The sequence below is a fragment of the Cololabis saira genome, chromosome 17, assembly GCF_033807715.1.
Source record: "Cololabis saira isolate AMF1-May2022 chromosome 17, fColSai1.1, whole genome shotgun sequence".
In the NCBI taxonomy this organism is placed as follows: Eukaryota; Metazoa; Chordata; class Actinopteri; order Beloniformes; family Belonidae; genus Cololabis; species Cololabis saira.
Window position 1 is genome coordinate 19,295,611 of NC_084603.1, and position 24,060 is coordinate 19,319,670.

Consider the following 24,060-nt stretch of genomic DNA (forward strand, 5'->3'; position numbering starts at 1 on the left):
AATGTACCTGTTGCCAATTTTAGATATTTTTAACTGTTAAGATGAGCATGAGTTGTGATGCCAGAGAAGTGGGTGTGTAAAGAAATGCAGTGACCCCTCCTCCGTGTTTGTAGGAGCGTGAGCTTGGGTCATGGCAAGGATTAGAAAGGACAGGGATGAGCCCACCCAGAACTTATAAAGATAAGGGTCAATTTTAAAGAAGAAGCAGAAGTCTCCCTTGTGTGCACTAGGTCCATTAGGTGCAGACAGAACTTGTCAGAAACGAGGACTTTAGTCTATAGCCGAGACTCAAGTTGCACTAAATGCTAAACATATTCTAGACAATTTTCAAAAAACTCTTGAAATATTTTTAAAAGACTAACATATGACATCCTTTTACATCTAAAGGCAATGTTTTAAGCTGCAGAATGGAGATTGGGGGTCTCACTGGGCCACTATTTTTGCAACTACAACCACAATTTTTAGTGAATTGAAAGACAGCAACATTCCCCAAATGGTTGCTCACACAAACTGAGTCATGCAATGACACAGAATAAATGAAACAAGACTGGTGCTTTTATTAAACATGTTTGATTTTGTCTAACACCAAGCCGTGGAAAAGACTGACCCTGAGTTGCCGCCTTACACCTAACAACTCAGATCACAAAAATGTGCTATCACTCAAGCATGACTCATCATGGTTTTCTCCTGACTGTGGGGATTCATCTGCAATCTTGAAATTGCTTGTAAAATTGTTAAATTTAAGGTTGGAAAAGTCACAGACTAAAGATTTTGCAGAGACTGGAAATCCTGCAGAATCCTTATTTACATTAATGCAACCTGATTTCATAACCTTGGCTTTGCCAGCCCATTTAGTCCTATTTCATCAAACGATGAAATAGGACTAAAATGATACAATTGCTATTTTACTGAAATGAAGGAAGTATGCCCCAACTCAACTTAGACTTCATGATTTTCTTCCATATGCAGAAATGTGTCTTTAACCTTGAAATAAGTTTTAGATCATAAAGTGTAAGGTCAGTTTAAGTTGCATACACCAGTGACTTGAGACTTGTCTTAAGCTTGTTCTTGAAAGACTCGACAGTGGACTCTGACATGTGATTTGATCCGGATGGAAAGTAAGGGATCGTATTCACTGATAAATGTACAGGTGAAACAGTTTGGTGGAATACAGTGATGTATTCAAAGGAATTGAACGAAAGACAAAACAAAAAAAAAACAAAAAAAGTTGTATGAAAGAGTAGCAACACAAACATATGTCTTAGAATATATAATTGCTCCCCTTCACAAATATCTTGACGGCGTGTTTCTTGACCATGTAAATGCATCTTGCACTCTTTCCTGTTCCTGGCAGCCCCCCTACTGCTGTGCATACAAACTCTAGGTTTTCTGAGGGCTCATTTTAGTTCTCTCTATAGTTCACCACCACATTTTTTTCCATCTGGTGCTATGACTCTAACAAAATATCTCAAACCAAAATAAATAACATTCTATTGCAATCTAAAAAAAATTGCTTTCAATGTCCTGCTTAACGACCAAAAGCATTAATCTCAAAACTACTTTTCCGTCTCCCAGAGTAACGTACTGTGCCCTAAATCAACCGATTGTCATTTCAGGGGCCGCACCTTGGTGTTGCCTCACAAATTTCAGACCCTGGCGGGGTTCTTTCTTTGTAGAGTTTCTCTCCATGTTTGTTGTGTTTTTCCTGGTTCCTTCCCATAAATCAAAATCATGTATATCCGGCCAACTGGTCATTCTAGATTGCCTGTAGGAGTGATTATGAGCATGTGTGGTGGTTCATGCAACCTGTCCGTGGTGCCTACCCCTGCCTCTTGCCTAAAGAGAGAGAGAAGTTCGGCTCCTTTGTTAGGATTTCCCTGCCAACTACTTTGTGAGAAGAACAAATAAATATATTAGTAAATCAAGCTATGCAATGCCAAGGCTGTACATTTGTCCTCAATTTGTCCTGTGCATATTTAAAAAAAGCTGTAGGACAGTTCATAGGACAGTGAAGTTTCCTCACTGCATGATAAAACCCATGGTTTATTGTAGGAAGGGTGTTGTTTTACTCATGGGCTTTATTTAATTGTTTCCCCTTTTAATGGAAAGTCCCAGGAAATCCCATGATATGTCACAGAAATCATTCCAGGAAGACAGCGACTTATGTAGGAGAGTATCTTAAAACATTATTCCTGAAGTTTTTGGCCTATCTTTTAGCAGTGGTGATGTCTTGGCATTTGGCCGTGAAGTGCAGCCTGGTTCAATGTGGCACCTTGAAGGTGTGCACTGCAAAATACTGCGGGTCAGCAGCAAGTTGTGTTTTCTTTCACAGTGTTTTTCCCCACAATATACACCGACTGCCTGAGATGGAGCGTAAACGTGTCTATATACTGTAAGCAGTTGCACAAAGACGGGTGAATTGAGACTCTGCCCATAGATGGACAGGAAGTTTTCCAAGTTGCAACATTTCCTTCCTTGACTCCTCTCCGCTCTCATGTCTCCCACACACTTGCTCAGACAGACACACACTCCTCCAGAGCGGGCCGGAGGAATCCAAATGTTTTAATTAGTGGTGATAAGCAGAGACAAGGAAAGCACTGAGCTGCTCTGACTCACACACACACACACACACACACACACACACACACACACACACACACACACACACACGCGCACACACACACACACACACACACACACACACACACACACACACACACACACACACACACACACACACACACACACACACACACACACACACACACACGGGTGACTCCTATCAGTGGTTGATAAAAGAACTACTCAGGCTCTACTTACTGCCTCTCAAACTTCCCTCATCCTCTTCACCTGGGGTGGAGGAGACTCTCATCATTCCTGTTTGAAACAGAAAGAATACAAAAGTGAGTTTTTTGGAGACCATGTGTCATTTTTATAGGAGGCATCACTCCATCAGTTAAAGCTACATGTTTTGTAAAGGCAGTTCTCAGTTATTTCCTCCATTTTCCACATAGTTTTTCTTTCAATTGTTTTCTTTTTTTAATATCAAATATTAACTCACACACATTTCACACAGCTACTGGGTTAAGGCTGAGGGTGAGAACAAAAAGTATGTCCTAACCTTGAACCAGAGCTTTATCTCTGGAGGTCTGGACGCGATACAATGCCAGTTATACAGATCCTCCCAGAGGCTGTCTGAAGGCGAAAAACTATTTATTTTAAGCATATGATAACTTGTAATATTTACTCAGACACCAGTATGAAGGATGTGTATCAATAAAAGTATTTACCTTGGTGATGAAATGACCTGTCAGTGTCAAGTTATGTCAGACAAGAGTAAAATGTTTGACTGTCTTGGTGATCAAATGAGTTGCTCACAGTTTTGGAGGGACCAGTTTGTGCTGATTGGAGCTCCGAGGCATAGTCGTTAGAGCGTCTTTGACAGGAAGCAAAGACAGCTTTCTTTTCAAGATCAAGTTCAAAGGGCAGGAGGCCCGTCTCTTCCTCAGTGTCCCTGACTGCACCTGTGTTGATTTGCCACACACAACACATGCAAGAAGTCTTGCACACTGCTCCCACTCCACTGACAGACACAGCTTAAGTCTTTGGTCTGCAGCCGCGCGTGTGGGTGTATGTGTGTGAACTATTGTGTGTGTGTGCACATATGTTGGCTATGCGCTGAGGGTTTTTGAAGACGTTTTCATGACCTTGTTAACCTTTGAAAGGAATTTGTCACAACATTTGAGACAGAAGGAAAGGCAAAAGCGAGAAAGTGCTAGACACCTGCAATTGTGTACAACAATGCTGCAGTTCATCAGAGCCTGCCAGTGCTTTACTCCCAAAAGCCCAAGGGTGTGTATGTGTATCCCATTGTAAGCACCCATATGTGTATATAGCTTTTGCTTTGATCACAAAAGTAGCAAAGCACATTTCCTCTTTAAGATCCCTCCTTAGGCAACACATATATTTCTGATGTTACACTTACAACCAGTTTCACAAGAACTGCACAAAAGCTCTTGAAATCTTAGGATTTTTTAAAATTTGTTTTTCAAAGATTACACATTGGCTTTGCCAGCCCATTTAGAAATATTACCTTTTTTGTGGAAGGAGCTCCATTCCCTATTCTGGCCCATTAGCATGGTCACTTTACTGTAAACACTTGGATTCATCAAGGAGCTTTCTATTCAGTGTGAGTCTTGCATGGTGATTCTTTTATTGCATGAGAAAAGTGAAAAAGATCCCTGCACATCAAAGTTTCCCGGACATCTCCATATTGTCCTCAGTATTAACATTGTACGATAATTTTTTTTTTCTCTCTCTTTGACTGATGTTTTTTTATTTCCCACAGATGAATGACCATGTATATATTTGATTGTGTGTAAGTGATCATCTTGTATCCTTGGCAGTGGTGGGAAAAATCCTCCTCCAACTTGTTCTCTCAAGTGATGACAGGATCTGCATCTCCCCCACATCCTAATTCTCCGCAGCACATCATGAAGGGAGACATCCAAGCTACTGCTGGCGCAGCAACTTAGTAATCTTTCAGTTATTTTGGCTGATTTGTCCTTATCAGGAATTCACATTGCTATGCTTCATAATTCATCCAGATGTTGCTTTGGAGTCATGTCTGTGTTAACTAAGAAAACAGCCGGGAATCATTTGTCACTTTATTGTTGAAAATGTTATGGCTGGAACTTGTTTAGGAAGCTGAAATTAAACCAATGGACAGGGCACTGGTGGTATGATGGCCTCTCATGCAGTGTCCTTATTGGACAGCGGTTTCTCAAATTAGGCCTCAGACTGGAATTTCAGACTCCCTAAACCTTTTCATAGTCAAAAGACTTCCTTCCATTCCTTCCTCGGAAAGACTAAGCCTTTGGTGGATTCTCTTTTTATACCTGATCTTGACATCTTTAGCCTATCTCCACTAAATCTGCTGTTTGTAGAATCTTCCAGTGTTGCTTGTATGTTTGGTTAAACGTTTAGCTCGTACAGCCTTGTTTGACAGAACCAAGTCACTGAGCACAGATAACAAGACAGTTCAATGGAAATTGTGCAATATTTGGAAGTCATCACGTCTGGAAACCACACAGATGACACAATCGTGTGCATTTATGGATATACATCTATCCAGGTTTTTCAGGGCTTCTCAGTGACATATGTGCTTCATGTCATGCAGCTTTTTGCATGTAAATCTCTTACCATCCACTGTCAGGAACACTGATGGGATCTTACACCTTTTCAACGTATTTGATAGCAAATGTATTAATGAAATCATTGTGTTTTCACTTTTTCTGTTAATTGGTTCAGTTTGTTGCTCATATTTACGGTACCACCATCCTGCTGATATGGTCGAATATGGAACTTCACCAGCTTCAAATCTCTACCAGTTTGTCATGTTGCCAGGCTTCCACTCATCTCTTAAAAGGTGTTTTGTCTTTTAAGATACCAAGTGATGAAATGTTTGATTTTTTTATTTTGTTCCATTCATTTTAAAAGCACCTCTTAAGGTGTTGCTACAGTGTTATCACTGTCACATTTTTTGAGCCATAGTTCTCTTGGAATGTGTGCTGAAGCTGCTTTTAGATTGCCTTGATGAAAACATGCATGGACGTCCATGGAAAGATGATGTTTAGAAAGCAGTTTACGTTGCTCTACAATCTCAATGTACTTTTCTGCAGTATTGCTGTCATCACGGAGTAGTATAAAGTACCTTTGCATAGGATGCCGATACAACTCCATAACATAAAAATACAAATTCTGGCTTTTATATGGTTGATCCTTCTGGTTCCTTCTTGTATTGGTCTAAAGCACATATGACATATCTCTTCCAAGGAAAGAAAAAAAAATCCGGACTTTAGATTTGTCTGACTACAAAACAAATTTGTGATGGTCCATCAGAAATTCTTCCAAGCCCAGAGACGTCAACACTGCCTCTGGTTCTCCAATACTTTTCACTTCTCTTCTCTCCTAAATCTACTGTCAGTGGAAAATACAGCAGCAATCACAAGGATTGCAACAACAGCTCCCCTATCCAGTACCCCGAGGGAGGGTGAAATCACAGCCGGTATCTGTCTGAGTGAGCACATCCCCAACAGTTATACCAAGAGTCTGTATTCCCACCACATCCATTAGCTGCTGGCCAGGTTGGAATAAACTAGATATTATTGCGTAATCCTGTTTCACACTGTAATTCATGCTGAGCGGTCAGGATTTGGCAACATTTTTTAAAGATAGATCTGATAAGAAAAACAATCAGAGTGCCATAAACACAGAAAGGGAGAGGGAGGGTGAGTGTCATCCAGAGAACTGCTGCAGAGGACCTCAATCCATCAGGTACTTCCATCCTCAAGTGTGTGTGTGTGTGTGTGTGTGTGTGTGTGTGTGTGTGTGTGTGTGTGTGTGTGTGTGTGTGTGTGTGTGTGTGTGTGTGTGTGTGTGTATGAAAACATCCAGGTGCTTGCTGGAAGGGGCTTTGACCAACGGCTAGAGTTTCCAAAACACTGAACTGCACCAGTACACAAAAGAGTGCACATTTCATTTTCTCCAGAAAAGTTGTTTATAGCCCAGTCATATTATGCCGAATTACCTCACAGAGTCACAGAATGAATCCTTCGAATCTAGAGTGAGAATGTAGTTAAAGCTTAGAATAAGGAGGATTAGTGAGTTTATTAGTTATAATGGGCAATTAAAGAAATGAAGGAATAACAGTTAAGTATTTGTGTGGGCTTTTACATGATTATGTGCCAATGAAGTCAGATGCAGAGGTGATGATATTCAGGAGGGGAGTGCTCCAGGCATGTTTCCTATACAAGTATATCCACACCATTACTTCAGAGTAATTATTAAGGGGAGTTTTTCCTTGCCACTGTTTGGCTTAAGGTTTTTCTCCCACTAGGGGAGTTTTTACCTGCCATTGTTTATGTAATAACTGCTCGGGGTCATGTTCTGGGTATGGGTCTCTGTAAAGCGTCTAGAGACAACTCTGTTGTATTAGACGCTATATAAATAAAATTGAATTGAATTGAATTATAGCCAACACTGTAAAAGTGCAACATTATTGTGAGAGTAAATTGTTTTCATCCACGTGAACTATTACTGTGATAAGAATTGACACATTTTGACAATTGTCAGAAGCATTACATGTTTTATTTATTTGACTCCAAACCCTTTGCATACTGATATTTATCCAAATGTTTTAGGGTGTAAAATTTTCACATTTTATTTTTCAACATACAGAGATCTTTACCCCCACGCTGCTGGTGACACTGTGCTTATGTGTGTGCGTGTGTGTGTGCGTGTGGGTGTGTGTGCTTGTGTGTGTGCGTGTGAGTGTGTGTGTGTGGGGGGGGGGGGGGTAAGTTTGAGGGATTGTGAAGGAATGTGAATCAAGATTTTTACTATTGTAAAGTGTCTTTGAGTGTACTGCTTTTATGATTTTTAATAATGTAAAGCGTCTTTGAGTACCTAGAAAAGCACTATACAAATAAAATGTATTGTAATTTATTGTAATGACTTGGGATCTGTAGTTGTTTATCTGTTTAAAACAGAAATTAATAAGTATAAAAACACATTAAAGAATGACTATTTTTCACTGAAATATCACACAATAACTTCAACAATGTCAATATTCTAAAAATACAACATAAACATAGCCTAGCCATTTTGAATATTATTAATTACTGTACTGTACCTTTCCTTTTGTGACATGTTGAAACATTTGTATCATTAAGGATATCAGGGAGAGCAGCCACATACATACTGGCACAATCTTTGTTATTGCAATATGATAATGAAAAGGGGAACTTTAAAAATCAGTAAGCAGGGAAATGTACTTGTTTTCCCATCAAGCCCACAACTGTGTTGGCAACTGGAAGAGGATGGTGAGCTGCCAGTGGGTGACAGCTGACGGAGGAAAGACTTACAGCAACCGCACTGTGCAGGAACACACAGGACAGCTCCTCCAACCATCTCTTACAACGTGAAAATACACTGAATAGGACTTTTCACAACGAAACGTGGAGATGGGGGAGAAGAGGTGGAGCAGGTTCAGGTGGAATTCAAGAGAAGAAAAGCTAGGAAAATTCATAGTGTCATCACATATATAAAAATGTAACTGAGTGAAAAGCACAAAAACTTCTTCTTTTAAAGTGTTGGATTTCACAGACATGTCTTTTCCTTTTGATCATTGCGTTTTGTATATTAATGTTGACTAATGAAACTAATGAAGTGGGCCTGGACAAAAATAATGGGCCCCTCCACATAATATTTTGTTGGATATCATTTGAGGTAGTCACTGCAATCAAGAGATTTCTGTCACTTGATACTTGGTACTTGAGCAAACTGCTCCTGGTGTCTTAGGTCTGAAGGGTTTCTTCTCCAGGCAGCATGTTTCAGGTTTTTCCACAGATGTTGAATAGGATTTGGATTGGGGCCCACTTCACAATAGAGCAATGTTTTGTTCATAGACATTTTTTTTAGTTTTTAGTTATGTTTTTTGTCATTATATTATAAATGGTGTATCCATTATAGAGTATTGAGATTTCATTGTACCTGCACAGATTCAAGAAGCCTTGTACCAGATGCAGCAAATTCGATCCAAAACATAACCAAGCCTCCTCCATGTTTCACAGTAGGTATTATGTTCTTTTTTATGCTTAATTTTTTCACCTGTGCATATAGAGCTGATGTCCCTTGCTAAAAAGCTCAGATTTTGTCTCATCTGTTCAAAGGACATTTTCTCTTCATTTTTTTGGCCAGTCAATATGCATTTAGGCAACTTCCAGTCTCACTACACTGGCGGATGCCATGATCTGACACTGATTTACCTTGTCCTTGGAGTTCATCTTGAATCTCTTTGGAAGTTGCGCTGCACTCATTGGTTACCACTCATATTATCCCTATTTTCCATTTGTCATCAATTTTCCGTCTTGTGCCCACGTCCAGGGATGTTGGTTGGACCCTACACTTCTAAATGAAATTTGCAACTGTAGTCACAAGCCGGTCTGTTACAACCAAAAACGTAATAACCGCCAATAACGTAATAACTGCCAATAATGTAATAATTTTGGCCATTTCAAATGTAATAAAGCCAATAGTGTAATAATGTGCTAATAATGTAATAAAACTTTTGAGCCAATAACGTAATAACTTTTTGCCGATAATATAATAAGGCATTACATTATTGGCTGGTTATTACGTTATTGGCCTGGTATTAAAAAAAACCTTTCATAATGTAATGCCTCATTACATTATCGGCAAAAAGTTATTACGTTATTGACTCAAAAGTTTTATTACATTATTGGCACATTATTACACTATTGGCCGAATTACATTTGAAATGGTCAAAATTATTACATTATTGGCAGTTATTACGTTATTGGCCGTTATTACATTTTTGGTTGTAACACGGTCTTATAGCCTAGAGACCTTTAAGATGATTGTCAATAACTTCCCTTTCTGATCCAGACATTGTGGTGGTTAACAAACTCCAGAAGAAAGCAGTAGCAGTAGACGTAGCAAACCCCAAGCGACAGCACCATCAAGAAGGAACACAAGAAGCTGAAGAAATACCAAGGACTAGGGGTGGGCAAAAATATCGATATGGCAATATATCGCGATACTTTTCCAGCTGATTCAATATCGTTATTCAAAATTTGAATATCGATTTTTTTTTTTTTTTTTTTTTTTTTAAATATTTTTTATCCCCGATTTTTTTCCCATTATATCACCCAGTGCTCCTACCTAAGTGACAATCCTGGGCATTGCCACTCTCTACCAACCCTGGGAGGGCCCTGCACTGAGCTCAGGTTTTATTTCACGTTTTATTTCATTTTATAATTTATTTTTTATATAACATAATTGCCTGTCCTTAAAAAATGAAAATAATGGACAGAGGTTTATTTATGTATGGATTTATATCTATACTGACTGATCACTGTGCCTGTCCTTGGTTTTAGTACCCATCTTTCTTGTGTTTATTATCATTTGCCACATAATTAAAGCAACCTCATACTAAATTTAATGTTAATTTCATATGATGTAAATAATATGAAAAACATATACAAATATGTTGTAACTTTAGCTTGTATAGTTATAATAAAACATTGTTTTGACTCAGTTTGTCCCATGAATTGTCACTATAATCTGATGAACGTGCAAATCTGATTTTAAGATCCATCACTATCATCTGATGTACATATATACAACTTGGATTTTAAGATGTGTAATGCATTTTTAAATTTTTCGGTGAACTATGTAGAATATAATAATCGGGATATCGCAATGTGTATCGTATCGTGGCTCAAGTATCGTGATGCGTATCGTATCGTGAGGTCCTTCCCAATACCCACCCTTACCAAGGACTGAAGGCAGTGATGGAAAAGATGATGAAGTTGAGGGCAACAGCAGCGCCAGTGGAAGCTGGGGATTCTTGGAGCTGTGACCTCCAAGCTCAGAGTTGCCCAGCAGATCCTGGGAACAGCAACATCAGAGATTTCTGTCCACCAACCCTGGGAACAGCAGTAATACTGAGCAGCAGCATTAAAACTCCTTCCTCGGCCATTCCTCTTAAGACAGCTGCCCTCCATCAAGGCGGGTCCTCAACCAACCGCCTGGGAGCTTGAGGGTTCTGTGCAGCGTTAGTACTACCAGCATCACTGCTGTCTTCATCTTCCGCACCATCTACATCTCTTCCTTCAACCCTTGGTAGTCGTCCAGTTTCTTGTGTTCCTTCTTCTTGATATTCCTGTCATTTGTGATTGCTATGTCAATCACAACCGCTCTCTTCTGGAGCTTGTCACATTAGTTAGCCATCATCAGTTGATCGGTCTGGATCTGGAAGTTCCACAGGATCTTGTCTCTTTCATTCTCCAAAACCTGTTCAGGTATCTCCCACCTTGACTTTGGGGCTTCCAACCCATACTCAGTGCAGCTGTTCCTGTACAATATAACCAGTACTCGAGTTGAGGGGGGATGAGGGGGGATGGCATCCCCCCTGAAATAAAAACGGTCAAAATCATCCCCCCTTTCCATCCCTTATGTCATTTCATCAATGAATGTGGTATTACTGCTATTTCAACATTTAGAGTCATCACCAGAAAAATAACACCAGAAAAATAACTTATTTGACAATTTTCACCTGTTTCAAGTACATTTTCACTTGAAATAAGTAGGAAAAATCTGCCAATGGGACAAGATTTATCTTCTCATTACAAGCAATAAAAACTTGTTCCACTGGCAGATTTTTCTACTTATTTCAAGTGAAAATCTACTTGAAACAGGTGAAAATTGTTGTTTTTTCCAGTGATGAGTCTTGTTTTAAGTGTAATGAGTTTTTTTTTTACTAAAATGAGACATTTTAACTAGAAATAAGACAAATATTCTTGTTAAGATTTTGAGTTTTTGCAGTGCTCCATTTTACTTATCCTGTGAAGGACAGAGTCATATTGATAAGTTCAGAAAACAGTTTTTTATTGTTGTGTTTTGATGTATTTGATGTAAGCCCAGTGGATATTTAAAGCTTACAGAAGGCTGCATTTAACTGCTGCTATGTCATTCCTGCAGTATTTCTGCAGGTGTTTTGGTCAGTGCTATTATTTGTAATATATTATATTATTTGTAATCAGCACAAATTATCTGTCCCCATATGATAAAATCCACCATCCCCCCTGATTTCTTTTTTTTTTACAACTCGAGTACTGAATATAACTGCTGCCAGGTTGTGTCGTTTCATCCATATTGAAGAGAGGATATATATATGTTCATGTGCAGCTGAGCAGCAGAAGGGGAAAGAGAGCTGCACACACACGTTTTATAATACCATCCTTAATGACATATCATAAAGGCCATTACAGACCACACGTACTGTATACTGTACGTGAATGCAGACAGTGGGAGAGAGTGAGTGACAGAGACAGCTCATTAACTCTCCCTGTTTGAACAGGTGTGTCTGACAAGCATGGATGCGATGGGTGTGTATACAGAGGCTGGGGAGGGAGAGATGTCACTCCTCACTGTGATCTGTAAGAGCATTAGGATAGCTTCTCTAAAACTAACAATTCATATAATGTTTTCTTGCAGCGGGAATTGGTTTCGTATTTCTCGCCAGCAAAGAGCCTTGAACCAAGTATGTAAAAACAAAAAAAACTGTTTATACTTATTCCAAATTTGAAACGACAGAATACATTTTAGCTTTTCATGCCGAGCATTTGAAGGTCGAGCACAGTTTTTAGCACGGTTTCAGGAAAAGTAGGTCTTGTTTTAGACAACTTGGTGCAGGAGGGGGAACGTTAAAAGGCAGAACCAACTAGATTTTGGTGCAGATCTGTTGATTTAAAATATGAAGCAGGCCCTCTGCTAACTATCCAAGTGCCATTTTTTTTTTCTTCTCACTGTTTAGATATGCCTTTCAGAGGTGACAGCTTTAAATGTGAAATATGGATTTCTGCATTCCTACATCTCCAAGATCAATTGAACAGATTGTCCAAAAATGACAATGTTGCAACAGTAAGTTATTGGAAATGAGTCGAAGGCTTAAAAAAGGGGAGAGGGAGACCAGATTTGTGCATTTTGCAGCGGACTTACTTTAAGCAAATCTTATTTTATATGAACTTGGTTTCATCAATATTACTTTTAAACATGCCCTTAACTTTGCTGTTCATCACAAGTTACCAGCTCTCCTATCACGGTTTACTTTGTCATGCATTACTTGCTGAATTCCAAAGCTCTCACTCGCCCAGTCATTTGTGAGCTGCCTGTGCGCCCACGAGCTCACATCGTGTTTCCAGGCCTGAGGGTCAAAGTTGAAATCCACACCTGTGCTCAAGACTAAACAACTGTACCTGCCTCAAATGAAAATAAATAGCTGCAAATTCACAGAAGTTTAGAGCACTTTACAGGCGAGGCAGATGTGGCTCAGAAGGCCCCCGTCATCATTTGCTGGTTTCTGTTCTAGAGGAAAAGACCCACATCTAAAAAGATCTAGGCAAAGGAACTGTAAATTTGCTAGCAGTACGACTCAATTCCTAGGCTTCAAGAGGAAAACAAAGTAAAATATTTCATTCATACACCAAAAAATATCACACTTGGAAATTTAACAGAGGAGGAATGGTCCAAGGCATGTTCTCTAGCTCAGACTCAATCCATAAACACAAACTCCAAACTGCTGCAATACAAATGGCTAAGCCGTCTATACATAACACCAGCTAAGCTTCACCACTTTAATTCAAACATACCTGATACCTGCTTCAAATGCAAGGACCTAAAAGGTACCTTATTTCACTGTATGTGGGATTGTCCACAGATACTTTCTTTTTGAAGGAAAGTTTTGGACCTTGCTAGCCGAATCACAGGTGAAGAGATACCACTCAGTCCTAAAATGTGTCTACTAAATCTCTATCCAGAGGACTTCACTACCTCCAAAAAAATTAGATCTCTTCTGAATATTTGTTTTCTAGAAGCCAAACGTTGTATAGCTTGCTCTTTGAAATCAGATACACCCTGTTCCATATCCCAGTGGTTGAAGGGAATGACTTTTTGCTTAGCTTTGGAGAGGATAAGCTACACAATAAAGAACAGACTTGACAAGTTTTTGGAAATTTGGACCACATTCTATAACTTCCTTCAGAATAACAATATAGAAGTTGACGGATGGAAGGGTGATAAGATGGATTGAGGCCGATTTTTTTTCTCTTTCTCCTTTGATTTAATCTAATTTGATTTAATAAAGTAATGATTAATTTATTTTATTTAATAATTTTATTGATTTCATTCTGCTTTCTTCCTTTAAACAATGTAATTAGTCAATGTATTCCTACGGACTGTATACCGTGTCACGAACAACTGGATTCTACACTTATCACTATTCATTACAGATCTGTTTTTTTTTTCTTTCTTATTATGTGCCTTGTTGTCTTGTTCTGTATTGTCTGTTATATGAACAAAATTCTTAATAAATAAATGTTTAAAAAAAAAAAAATCACACTGAGGCTTTCACGCGTTGTAAGTAAAACACCCAGATACGTTTACAGTAATGAATTGAGAGCTCTCACGTTTAATGAGCAGCGTGTAGAGCCCTGCTGACGAGTCTTTATTCAACAAGTGCAATTCAGAGCCAGAAACAATCAGACATCAGTCAGTAAGAATGACAGCTTCAAGCTGGGTGCACTAAATGTTGTTACAGATGCAGATATCAAGCCACTCGTATTTCAACTCTTCCAGTCAGATTGTAGGAATTCTGCTGTTGAGCACAAACATTGAAACTCAGCGGTTCACAAGCTGAAAATTGTCTCACAGTTACAAGTGATCTGAATGCTGCCTTTGTTTGCCCTCTCTAAGAGACACAATGTAAGCAATCACAGGCATAGAGAGGGGGGCGGGGGGGATTAATACATTCATGGCAAAAATCATAAAAAAATAAATTAAAATTGTACAACCAACTTGGCAATTTGCAGCATGGTTATAGTAGATAGCCTTTAAAAGGGGGGGAAATTAAATATCTTTATCAGTCAAAACTTTTGGTTGGTGAGTTAATCAAATCATGTTGGACAACATTTTAATTACACACATCAATTAACTGATATATACGTTTAACTAAATTTATCTGGATACATCAGGAAATAATAAATTAGATGCAATTTTCTTAAAGCACAATTTCTTTGAACTGCCAATGACTGAAACACTTTTCAGCTGCAGAAAAAATTGGGAATGTTTTGTTATTTTTTTTTACGTTGGGGACAGTTGTGATTTTTATTGGCAAAGTCTGAAAGGGTGAAAATGAAAGAGTGAAAGAAGATTCGAAAGCTTCAAGAGCTGACAGAATAACGTGATCGCCCCCTGCTGACCAGCTCTTAGTTTCTTCACCTATTTTCAGCTTCAACAATTACAGTCATAGCCTGAAAGATTGATTAAAAACAATGACTTAATAAGACAGCTCTATAGCACTGTGGAAGCGTTTTCTCCGACACGAGAGAACACACACGACTCGGACCAAAGCCACTCCTGAAACGCTGCATCTGAGAGACTCAAACTGGCATTGAAGATGTCTTTCTTATCTGCTATGTCTGACAGGGATGGGACCACTAGGGCGCATTTTATTCAGATTCTATGTGCATATTAATTCCTTCTGACAGCAAAGGCAGAGCAGTATTAGAGGAGATTAAACGAGTGAGGCATCTACAACTCAACGCCCATACGCTGCGCTCTCCTCTTGCTGTGCTGCCGCTTTGTGAGTCCATACTTGAAGAACTCATAGACCGACCAGCTGATGGCTGTCGAGGGCATTTGATAGATGATCCTCGCCTGCACTCCCTTGAAGAAGCCCTGCAGGCCGCCCAGCCTGTAAACCGTCCGGAAGGCGTGGGCCAAGCCTGAGATCTGTCTGTGGGCTCCTTGGCTTTGGCCGGAAGGGCTGAGGGCCAGAGACTCCTGGGTGTTGAGCAGGGTCTTGCAGACATCCAGCGGTGTGGTGGCCGCCGCTGCGATCGCCCCGGCCAAAGCGCCGGAAAACATGTGGGATGAGGGGTTGTATTGTCTGTGAGGGTTCAGCAGCTCCTGGAGGTACTCGTAGGTCATGAAGTGGATCGCCTGGAAGGGCACGTTCATGGTGAGCTGGGTGGTGTAGCTGCGGTAGAAGGCTGCGGAGCCTTCTTTCTGCCAAATGGCACGTACACAGTCCAACACGCCACCGTAGGGCGAGTTATACATCTGCATGCGCTGCTTCACAACTGGGAAGACAGGGGGGCGGATGCATCGATGATGGAGAGGATTGAACATGTCCAGGGTTGAAAGCACCAAGATGAAACACAAGGGGAAAAAAAGAAAAGGGAAAACGTGATTATCAGCATTAAAACGTGAGCACACAGAAGTATGTAGTATATTGTTTTTGCAGCATTTGCTCAGACAGCTGCACCCCATCCAACAGCTGCATAAGAGGTCTCGGACCAATGTCCTTCTACTGATGTGTTTGGACAGCTGGATGGAAGACATGAGACCGCCAGTTTGAAGCCAGCAAGTGAGGACAGTTAAGCCAGACCTGGCACCTGAGAGTGTCTTTGCTCAAACTCACGACTGCTGCTTTGAGAGACATCAATCATCTTGAACGAACATACGAAACAATACAAGATTGTTGCACTAACCTTCGGCTGGATTCATGGCTGCATCGTGAAGCAATGTGGCCACGCACCCAGCAGCTCCTGAAACAAACACAGCTCAGCAATTACCACGCATTCAAATGAACATAGTAAAAAGTAGAAGACGAAGACGTAAAGAGACTTTCTGCTTGCACAGCCATCAATGCCTTATTCTTAAAATACCCAAACAGAAGTGGTATACCCCAAAGATCACTTCTGAGCTAATCCAAGAGGCCAAACATAGGCAAAGAGTGACCCCTGGTGGACAAGGCTCCATATGCTGCTATATTTGAACCAAAGCCAAACATTTTGTGGGGGAAACGGGGGAAGGAGCAGATTTAGCAGAAAGAAGACTTACCTGGCCTCCTGCTAAACTGGAAAAGAAACAGGAGAAAGACCAGGAATAACAACAAGTTGGACAATGGGAGCAAGGCTTCCAAACTCAATCTTTCAATCTAGTAGTTCTGCTCTGAGCCAAACTTTTTTTTTTTAAGTCAGAAATGACCCACACTTCTTCACAATGTAGAGCTACAGTTATGATAACTCATCCAATTTGATGGCTTGCCAGTTTGTCCTAAACTGATTAAGATGATTTAGCTGCGCTACTGAGCTCACACAGGTGTTTTGAGATAAAACTTGGACTATCTTATTGTGATCTCATATTTGAGCTACAAGCTACACACGAGTTTTATGCCATATATATGCAAGTTTTCTGGTACCATTAGCCAAATGACTGTTAGCCCCTGGGTGAATGACATCACTTAGAGTCTTTTTGAGTTTCTCATAGCTGGCAAAATAGAGGGCATGAGCAGGTCCAGCTCCGATGGCGGTTGCGTTCAGGCCTCTCAGTGGTCGCCACACTCCCTCCGTGGCTATGATTCGGCGAAGAGCATCCATCACATTCCTGTAGCGGGCTGCGGGGTCAGGCTGGAGACTTTGCATTCGTGTCTGGAAAAGAGAGGACATTTAAAGATAGAAACCAATCCATCTTACCTACAGTCACATGCCTATATTTACAACCGTGCTTATTGTATTTAACCTTAATTTGATATAAAAATAGAATATACTGCATTATTTCAGGTACTCCATACGTCTTCCTTGAAAAAGCAGAGAACAGCATGACAATAGAAGGAATATATCATTAGACTGCAGTGTGAAATGCAGGTCAAACGTGGGAAATGAGGTGTTTGACACTGGGTGTGGTATATGGTGGTGTACATGAAGGACTCAATAGAAGGAAGTGTGCAGTTACAAGCTCCAGTGTCACAAGGGGACATAAGCTGACTTCCTTTAATCCTCTTTTCCCCATGACCCTGAACCTCTGTCCCTCTTCCTCTTAACACAAATACACAATGAGATATACACACAAGGTGAATGATACAATAAATAAACTGAATTTTAAAGCCAAAATGAAAGTTTTAGCGTTTCAGCCATCTATTAATAATTGCAGGTTTGTCTGGGGGTCAATGAGTGTGTCCGAACAGCCAGCAGCAACTAAATCCCTAAATACAAAATTTCCAGCTGAATGAACAAACTGACATCTCACAGCGAGGGAATATTCTGCATTAAGAAATCCCAAATAGCCTCATATAACTTTTTATTGCAGCTGTAGCATTCAAAGTCTGCCCTTTGCTACTCGTTCATTCCTAGTTCTCCCTAATATACACATATACAGAGGCCTCGGCTGTCTTAAGTCTGCTGTGTTTATCCATAGCCTGTCTAAAGCAATGAACTTTCAGCTCAATGTTACAGCATCCACTGCTCTATGACAGAGACACATTTTGCTTTTCTATGACTATGAGATGTGTTTGAAAAAGAACAAACAGTGTGAATTGACAGATCTACAAGTGGACACTGTGTCATTACAGTCACAGCTGATTACTGGGATTACTTTAAAACGAATGAATGAATAAACGGCAGCCTAATCTAACTTTATCTTAAACCTCTAGAAACAAAAAAAAATGTAGGGTTGGAGGGTGTCAATTGTGTCACCCAGTTAGCTGCTCAGCTTTTAAGAGCTCTGTTATGTCACAGACACCCGGCTCAGAAGAATAATCCAGCCTCCCCATCTTTATCTTTATCTTCACTTATGAGCTCAACCCTACTTCAACCTAAAATCATGCTGCGTTCACCGTTGCTTGGACAAGAAAACTTGTTCAGTAACAGTACATTCTCACCAGCAGTTACATGATTAATGCAACTTCAGAAATAAATGTGCTAAACGTTTCAATCTTTTACAAACCATCAAAGAAATCAGACTTCTAATCTATGTGTTCTGTGAATGTCCTGGAATGTTTCTGACACATAATGTCCACTTCTTCTGTATTATGTAGTCCATATTTTTTCTTCAAGTAGAAATGGGTCTGGATTCTTATTGGTAAGAACCAAAGGAATTAGCACCATCCATCCATCCATCCATCCATCAATCAATCCATTTGTCCATCCCATTTGTCTTCTATACCCATTCATTCCATACAGGGATCTGCTGGAACCAAGTGTTAGTTTGTGAAAGGGAAAAAGCACAACATCCACTTTAAGAATGGAAAGGCAGTCTGCAGAAATAAAAAGGATAGAGTGAGATGAATCTCAAATATTTCTTAAAACTTTTTGCTTCTCTGCTACTTTAGGCTTGTGTTTATGGAAGTCATGTAAGTGTGCAGGCTCTTGCAGGACCTAATGTGTATGTTTATGTAGCAAACACTACATGAGTGAGCTATGTATGTCAACACTGGCCTTGCCCAGGTTGAGAGCGAGTAGAAGTGGGTTTCAGGTGATGGAGTCTGAGCATGAACAGCTTTCAACTGGAATAGCAGCTCAGTACTACGAGTATACACCTACAACTACAGACTTCTAAGGGCAGTCAGTCCGGCCTATCTGGCAACATTTAAAACACACTCATACATAACAGTCATGAGAAATGAAGTTGCATGTCTCACGTGATAGAAGACCTTCTCAAACAATTATGAATGGTGGGTGAACCAGCCTTGTGGCAACATTATGATGGATCACAAGCAACACCACAGAATCAAAGAATGCCTTAAACACAAGGGGGAACTGAAATCTACAGTTCACAAAACACAACAATAAGCCAGAATACTACACAAAAAAAAGTGTAAATATAACCCAAACAATGACGTCATCCACAATGGTTAGACACTGGAATCCTTTCTGGCCAGTTCAGGTTAAAACTAACCACGTGATTCCAGCTGCAGCTACACAGCTCTGGGAGTCAAAAGCTACATTTGTTGTCTAATAATCACAAGATCCAAAGGAAATTCATAGATTACACAGCATCCTGGGTAAGACATGGTAAGGAGCATTATGTAGTTTGAAATTTATTCGTGAAAAAATAAATATAAAACTTTTGCTGGTGTTTAACGCTGCGTTTCGTTCATCACGACTTCCTTAGGTTGGTTATATATATTTTAGGGCTGTTCGATTAATCGATTTTAAATCGTAATCGCGATTATGTAATTAGAACGATGTTAAAATGTGAAACTCGTAAAATCGATTTTTCACTTTTTTTTTTACATTTTTTTTTACCTTATCTGCACACATTAATGATTGATACCATATTAATGATTGATGGAAATACCTCTCAATACCTGCGACAAGTGCCCCATCGGAGAGGCTCTTTAGTGTAGGAGGGGGCGTTGGAACATGCCACCGGGCATCCCTCAAGCCAGATTTGGTAGACCGGCTCGTGTTCCTTGCAAAAAACTTGCAAATGTGAATAGCAAATGTAATGACTGACATTACACACCTCTACCTCCTTCATGGGTTGCATTATTATTTAGCATGCAAAGACCCAGTTTAGTTTAATTAGAAAATGTCTTGTTTTATTTAATTGGAAATATAACTTACTGTATGTTTGCAAGTGCTGATTTGCTGATTTTTTTTTTCCAGAGATAAAACTTTATATTTTATTTTTTTAAACTTTTTTAAAACTTATTTTTACAGAGTTTTGCACTTTATTCATTCATTTTTGGTTTAATAAGAGCAAAGTTTGCACTTAAAGCCCAATGGGGCAAATGTTCAATAAAAAAACAGCATATTTGAAATCATTTCTTTGCCTTTTGTCAATTCACAAAATAATCGTAATCGAAAATCGATATTTTTGGGCAAAATCGAACAGCCCTAATAAATAAATAAATATATATATATACACATACACACATAAACACGGTTACGTAAAAGCACATCCGCTCAAGTTTTGACAGCATTTGAAGGCGCTTCGAGTTTGTAGTTAAACGCAGCTTATCTTGGTAAATTAATTATTGTACTACAAAAAAACACTCATTAACCACACGTATCTCCCACAAAAGTAATAATACAACGCCAACAAATCCGTGCAGGTTGTAAAACGTGAGACTGACCTTGTCCTGAAAATGGTCAGCGTGTTTGGGTTAGCCGTGCAGCTAACAGGCTGATTCATGGTCCCGCGTTACACCAACGCAGAGCCTACGCCGTAGGTACGTGCGTCGATTTAACGCGGAGGCATATGCTGCGTTCCATTTACCTCGGAAGTCGGAACTCGGAATTGGGAATGACGTCACAGCCGAGTTATCAGCGTTCCAGTTACTAAGTAGGTAAACAAGTTTGTAGTTCGCATATACCACATGAAAAATGTAAATTACACTATAGCAGCATATATATGCCGAACAATACTTGTATACGACTGATTTAGTGTGACCAAAACTAGAATGAAGTGCTACGAATTTTTACAGAGCTCTTTTCTACTGTTTACAACCGGGGCAGCCATCTTGGAATGGTAACTCGGGGGTGGTGAAGACTCTCCCACTTTCCCAGTGGGAAATCCCACTTCGAGGGGCGTTCCAGTTGAAAATTCCGACTGGGAACTGGGAAATCCCCACTTCCGAGGACAAATGGAACGCGGCATTACATCAGGCTTAAGAGGCTAGGCTAACCCGCCATGCAGCTACAATAACAATAATAATAAAGATAATACAACCACGAGATCACGCTTTAGGCAGGAAATGCGTTTTTGGATTTGCTACCTTGACGCAGTCGATGGGGAACATGAGGCAGTGCTCCATGATGCCGGCCACGGCTCCGGCCAGCATGTGGGTGCTGGTGGAGGCTCCCTGCGGCAGACCCTCGTAGTCCGCCTCAAACTCCTCCGTCTGCTCCCCAGCACAGCACATAAAGTCCACAGTCTGTAGTTCTGCTTCCCCACCGATCCGGGGGTTCAGGCTCCCCACGATACTTTCCGAAACTCCCCAGAACCTGGCCCCCAGCCATCGCACTTCTTCCCCGGCAGAGGCTCCAGCAACCCCGGCATCGCCGCCCGCGCTCTCCGCTGTCATCCGCCGCTTCCTCACGAATCCATCCGCTTCCATGAGAAACCACGGGGAATGTGTGAAAATCGCCTTCTAAGGTGGTGATTCCGGGCCTTTTTGGGGTGTTTTTACATTCCCCTTGGGGTTGTTCCGCAGCGTGTGCCCTGCTGCACCAGTCCGCCCCCGCCCCGACTTCTCGCAGCCAGAGAGCCCAGCAGGGGAGGCCCGAGCACGGACAAGTACACGCCGCCGAGACCCTCCTCCGCCGGAGGGGCGACGAGCCCGGCTCTGATTGGTTGATGGGGCCAGGGCTCACGCATCCCGCTCACGCTATTGGACGACGGGCCTGCCACTCAACTGCGTCGTTGAGGACTTCAGACCGTGTCATGTGGCACTTGCCGTGATTGTCGCACACATGTTAAAGCTGTCAGAAGACCCCAAAGTCATCGTAGGTCAGTCTAGAATACAAATTAAGTAACTGGGAAGAAAACTGACAATGTAAGATTGTAAAGAAGAGCTCTCATGTGACTACTTGCCGCTTCAAGTTCAGTAAGGTAATCATGAGTTAATGTCAATCTCAACCCCTAACCCAGCTCGTTGATTTCCACATTCATATTCTCTTAAAATTAATTACAACCTAAAAGTGGCCATAGTCCTGCAGCAATTATGCCAAAAAGAGAATAAGAAAACAATTTATTCAACTTTCAAAACAGAACACAACCTCATTTTGAGTTGAGTCATGTGTTTACAATATAAGATTGTAAAGAAGAGCTCTCATACTTGCAGCTTCAAGTTCAGTAAGGTAACCATGAGTTAATGTAAATCTCAACCCCTAACCCAGCTCATTCATATTCTCTTAAAGTTAATTACAACTTAAAGTGACCATACTGGGATGAGTAGTCCTACAGCAATAATGCCAAAAAGAGAATAAGAAAACAATTTATTCAACTTTCAAAACAGAACATAACATCATTTGGAGTTGAGTCATGTACTTGCCATGATTGTCTCTTAAATCTCTTATGGTGTAATATGAACATTTAAATGCAAAATTAGCTTTTCTTTTAGTAATGAGGAATATAAATGTACTCAAAGTATATAAGTGGCCATAGTCCTGCAGCAATTATGCCAAAAAGATAATAAGAAAACAATTCATTCAACTTTCAAAACAGAACATAACATCATTTTGAGTTGAGTCATGTGGCACTTGCCGTGATTGTCGCACACATGTTAAAGCTGTCAGAAGACCCCAAAGTCATCGTAGGTCAGTCTAGAATACAAATGAAGTAACTGGGAAGAAAACTGACAATATAAGATTGTAAAGAAGAGCTCTCATGTGACTACTTGCAGCTTCAAGTTCAGTAAGGTAATCATGAGTTAATGTACATCTCAACCTCTAACCCAGCTCATTCATATTCTCTTAAAGTTAATTACAACTTAAAGTGGCCATACTGAGATGAGTAGTCCTACAGCAATTATGCCAAAAAGAGAATAAGAAAACAATTTATTCAACTTTCAAAACAGAACATAACATCATTTGGAGTTGAGTCATGCACTTGCCATGATTGTCACACACGTTAAAGATGTCAGAAGACCCCAAAGTCACCGTAGGTCAGTCTAGAATACAAATTAAGTAACTGGGAAGAAAACTGACAATGTAAGATTGTAAAGAAGAGCTCTCATACTTGCAGCTTCAAGTTCAGTAAGGTAATCATGAGTTAATGTAAATCTCAACCCCTAACCCAGCTCGTTGATTTCCACATTCATATTCTCTTAAAATTAATTACAACCTAAAAGTGGCCAGAGTCCTGCAGCAATTATGCCAAAAAGAGAATAAGAAAACAATGTATTCAACTTTCAAAACAGAACATAACCTCATTTTGAGTTGAGTCATGTGTTTACAATATAAGATTGTAAAGAAGAGCTCTCATGTGACTACTTGCAGCTTCAAGTTCAGTAAGGTAATCATGAGTTAATGTAAATCTCAACCCCTAACCCAGCTCATTCATATTCTCTTAAACTTAATTACAACTTAAAGTGGCCATACTGGGATGAGTAGTCCTACAACAATTATGCCAAAAAGAGAAGAAGAAAACTATTTATTCAACTTTCAAAACAGAACATAACATCATTTAGAGTTGAGTCATGCACTTGCCATGATTGTCACACACTGTCAGAAGAGCTCCCATGTGACTACTTGCAGCTTCAAGTTCAGTAAGGTAATCATGAGTTAATGTCAATCTCAACCCCTAACCCAGCTCGTTGATTTCCACATTCATATTCTCTTAAAATTAATTACAACCTAAAAGTGGCCATAGTCCTGCAGCAATTATGCCAAAAAGAGAATAAGAAAACAATTTATTCAACTTTCAAAACAGAACACAACATTATTTTGAGTTGAGTCATGTGGCACTTGCCGTGATTGTCGCACACATTTTGAAGCTGTCAGAAGATCCCAAAGTCATCGTACGTCAGTTTTAGAATACAAATTAAGTAATTGAGAAGAAAACTGACAATATAAGATTGTAAAGAAGAGCTCTCATACTTGCAGCTTCAAGTTCAGTAAGGTAATCATGAGTTAATGTAAATCTCAACCCCTAACCCAGCTCGTTGATTTCAACATTCATATTCTC

The 24,060-nt window shown here is 40.1% G+C and overlaps 1 protein-coding gene across 1 annotated transcript; it reads right to left on the reverse strand.

Annotated features, from left to right (window-relative positions):
• Positions 1 to 14,033: 14,033 nt before the first annotated feature.
• slc25a28 (solute carrier family 25 member 28) lies at positions 14,034 to 21,666 on the reverse strand. The gene is made up of 4 exons (XM_061746086.1): positions 21,149 to 21,666; positions 16,850 to 17,078; positions 16,137 to 16,193; positions 14,034 to 15,725 (listed from the first exon to the last, which is right to left on the reverse strand). Exons 1-4 carry the CDS (start codon positions 21,488 to 21,490, stop codon positions 15,175 to 15,177), a joined length of 1,179 nt encoding a protein of 392 aa, XP_061602070.1. The 5' UTR covers positions 21,491 to 21,666; the 3' UTR covers positions 14,034 to 15,174.
• Between the last annotated feature and the right edge of the window lie 2,394 nt (positions 21,667 to 24,060).